We start from the raw sequence: 2,451 nt of genomic DNA, 5'->3' as shown, positions 1-2,451 counted from the left end.
AAAATCCAAACGCAACCGCTTTGAAATTATCAATCGAGAGGCATAACTACAATGGTCCTTCCTCCAACTACAAAAATTAAAATAATAGTACTATCTACAAACTACCCCACCGAGTCGTGTTTATTATTAATATTTTTATCATATTCAAAATAAATATAAATAAAATACTACCAACACATAGCTTTATTTGATATGCTCATGTATTAAATGGAGTATATAAAAAAGGTGAAACCCATCAATACAAAGCAAACCACATCTCAGCGTAAATATATATGCAGCTATTGCGCCGGAAAGATGACTCAGCGCCGCCGGAAACTAGTCCACGTCAGCATCCGGTTGAGGGTTTTAAAACTTTGTTTGTGATAGAATTCTTGTATGCTTGCTTAGGATGCCTTACCCCCGCTACACAAGATTATCTTTGGATTCCGGCGGCGGAGGAGGCGGCTACGGCATCGCGTAGCAGCTGCTGTGAGAGCGACTCCGATTTGGTGTCGTTGAAGATCACTATGCTGGGTGATCCGAGATTGGGAACACAACCTTTCTGGTATACTGGCCGGTCAGTTGTCATGATTACTTGTGATTAAATGTCATGACTAGTCTTATCTATTATTCAGTCGCGATTTTTATAATTTCAAATTTAGATTATATTGCATGATTAACCGTTCTATCTATACTCCTATGACTAATTTAATCATTGTAACTCATGATTATCTTATCTATCGAACAGCAGTATTAATAGAGACAAAAAACAATTGAAATAATAATGAAGAGAAAGAATTGATGATTGAGTGTATTGATTAATGTTTACTTTTTTTTAGAAAAAGAATGTAAAATCTTATGCGACAAAGTAAAAAAAAAGTGACATACACATTACGAGAGAAGTAGTACAAATTTATTCTTAATGTTAATGTTGATTTTAATCTGCCAAACGAGCCCTAGGTCTGAAATCTATAGAGTAAAATCCAAGTCTTAAATTGTAAAAATAGCTAACGACTAATTTACCTAACGCCTCAAATGCCGATACGATACATAAGCTTCCAGTCTTAAACCAAATGAAAAGAACACAATCAAGGCCAGCATTTGTCCTCCATTCCAATTTACTACAATGAGACTCTCATATAGATTTAGGTGCAAACTTCCACTTAATTTAATGAACATACTCCAGCAAAGATTGCGGCCGCTTGTTCCCCTCCCCAATTTCCGAAAGCTTTTGAGATGGATCCGGTAGAATTCTCATGCAGCAGAACATACTCGCGCGCGGCAGTAACATCACAAGTTGGGTTGAAGTTGTATCAACGGCATGGAAGCTAAATTTGTTTTCAACTCCTCCTAATAAGAGATCTTTATACGATGGAGCAGAGAGCAGATTTCAAAAATTATTCCGACAAGCTGCTCACATTGACCAAGGTCCCATTGGTGCTTCCAAGATCCATTAAATATATAAGGCCTACAAGATTGCAAAGCAGCAGAGCCTATTAGTCATTGGAAAGAAATCAACCAAGCACAATGCCATTTTATTGGTGACAAAAACTAAGATCCCTAGCCACACCTCTCTCTTTTTGTCACACCACCATCTGGGTTTTCCTCCTCCACTTGTCTTCAACCATACAAGATCGTAAAAGGTAAGCACATTACATACGCAAATAAGAGGGTATAATAACCATGTCCTACCTATTCTGAAGAACAGAATGCTGTTTACTGCAGGATGGATGGTCTGTTGGGATGTCTGCAACCCTTCTCTCTCTACCAAACAGATAGCAACTTTGATGATGTACATAAAGAGGATCTGCATGTCAAAAATATAACAGTAATTAGTTCATGTCTACTTTACTTGGTTAAACCATTTTCACGTATTGATGCCATAGAAAATTCAGGGAATTTGAACTAAATATACAAGAGGCAGGATTCTGAACGACATATTAAAAGAAAAAGGCATGGTGAACTTCAACTAAAAAGAAGAGGGGGCGCTCTGAACGGCATTTGAAAAGAAAATGCAGGGGCTGAGTTGATTGCTTGTGATCCATTGAGAAGCTCATATAATATATAATAAATGTACAACCAATTAACCAAAGCAAATCCAAATAACTTGAGGAACAAAAGAGGCAGGCAAAAAATTCTTAATAATACAAGGTAATCCCATTGTACCTTTTACTCGATTGGTTTTCAGCCGCAAGTTTTCCAGACAGCTCAAATGAAGGCTTATGCTGCTGCACATGTAAACAAGTTTGCCATATAAAAAGTGAGACATATTTTAAAACCATAAACTATGATATTTCCATTATATGTTTTTTTAGCGTGACTAATATTTTTGGACAAGGGTCATGAAAAACAAAATAAATGTAGAAAAATAACATCAAAAATAGTAATACAACAAGGAAAGAAAGATACTTTTTCCTTTGCTTACAACGACTCTTCCACAGCCATCATCTTAGCCACAGCCGCAAGTTAATC

The 2,451-nt window shown here is 36.6% G+C and overlaps 1 protein-coding gene across 1 annotated transcript; it reads right to left on the bottom strand.

The window, feature by feature from the left end:
- Nucleotides 1-240: 240 nt before the first annotated feature.
- Nucleotides 241-2,248, bottom strand: LOC121784317. The gene is made up of 4 exons (XM_042182477.1): nt 2,146-2,248; nt 1,672-1,786; nt 1,550-1,597; nt 241-1,447 (listed from the first exon to the last, which is right to left on the bottom strand). Exons 1-4 carry the CDS (start codon nt 2,246-2,248, stop codon nt 1,330-1,332), a joined length of 384 nt encoding a protein of 127 aa, XP_042038411.1. The 3' UTR covers nt 241-1,329.
- Nucleotides 2,249-2,451: the final 203 nt, after the last annotated feature.

Source organism: Salvia splendens, chromosome 21 (assembly GCF_004379255.2).
Source record: "Salvia splendens isolate huo1 chromosome 21, SspV2, whole genome shotgun sequence".
Classification (NCBI taxonomy): Eukaryota; Viridiplantae; Streptophyta; class Magnoliopsida; order Lamiales; family Lamiaceae; genus Salvia; species Salvia splendens.
Note: the sequence above shows the minus strand (reverse complement) of the source record. Positions and strands in the feature narration are given on the sequence as shown.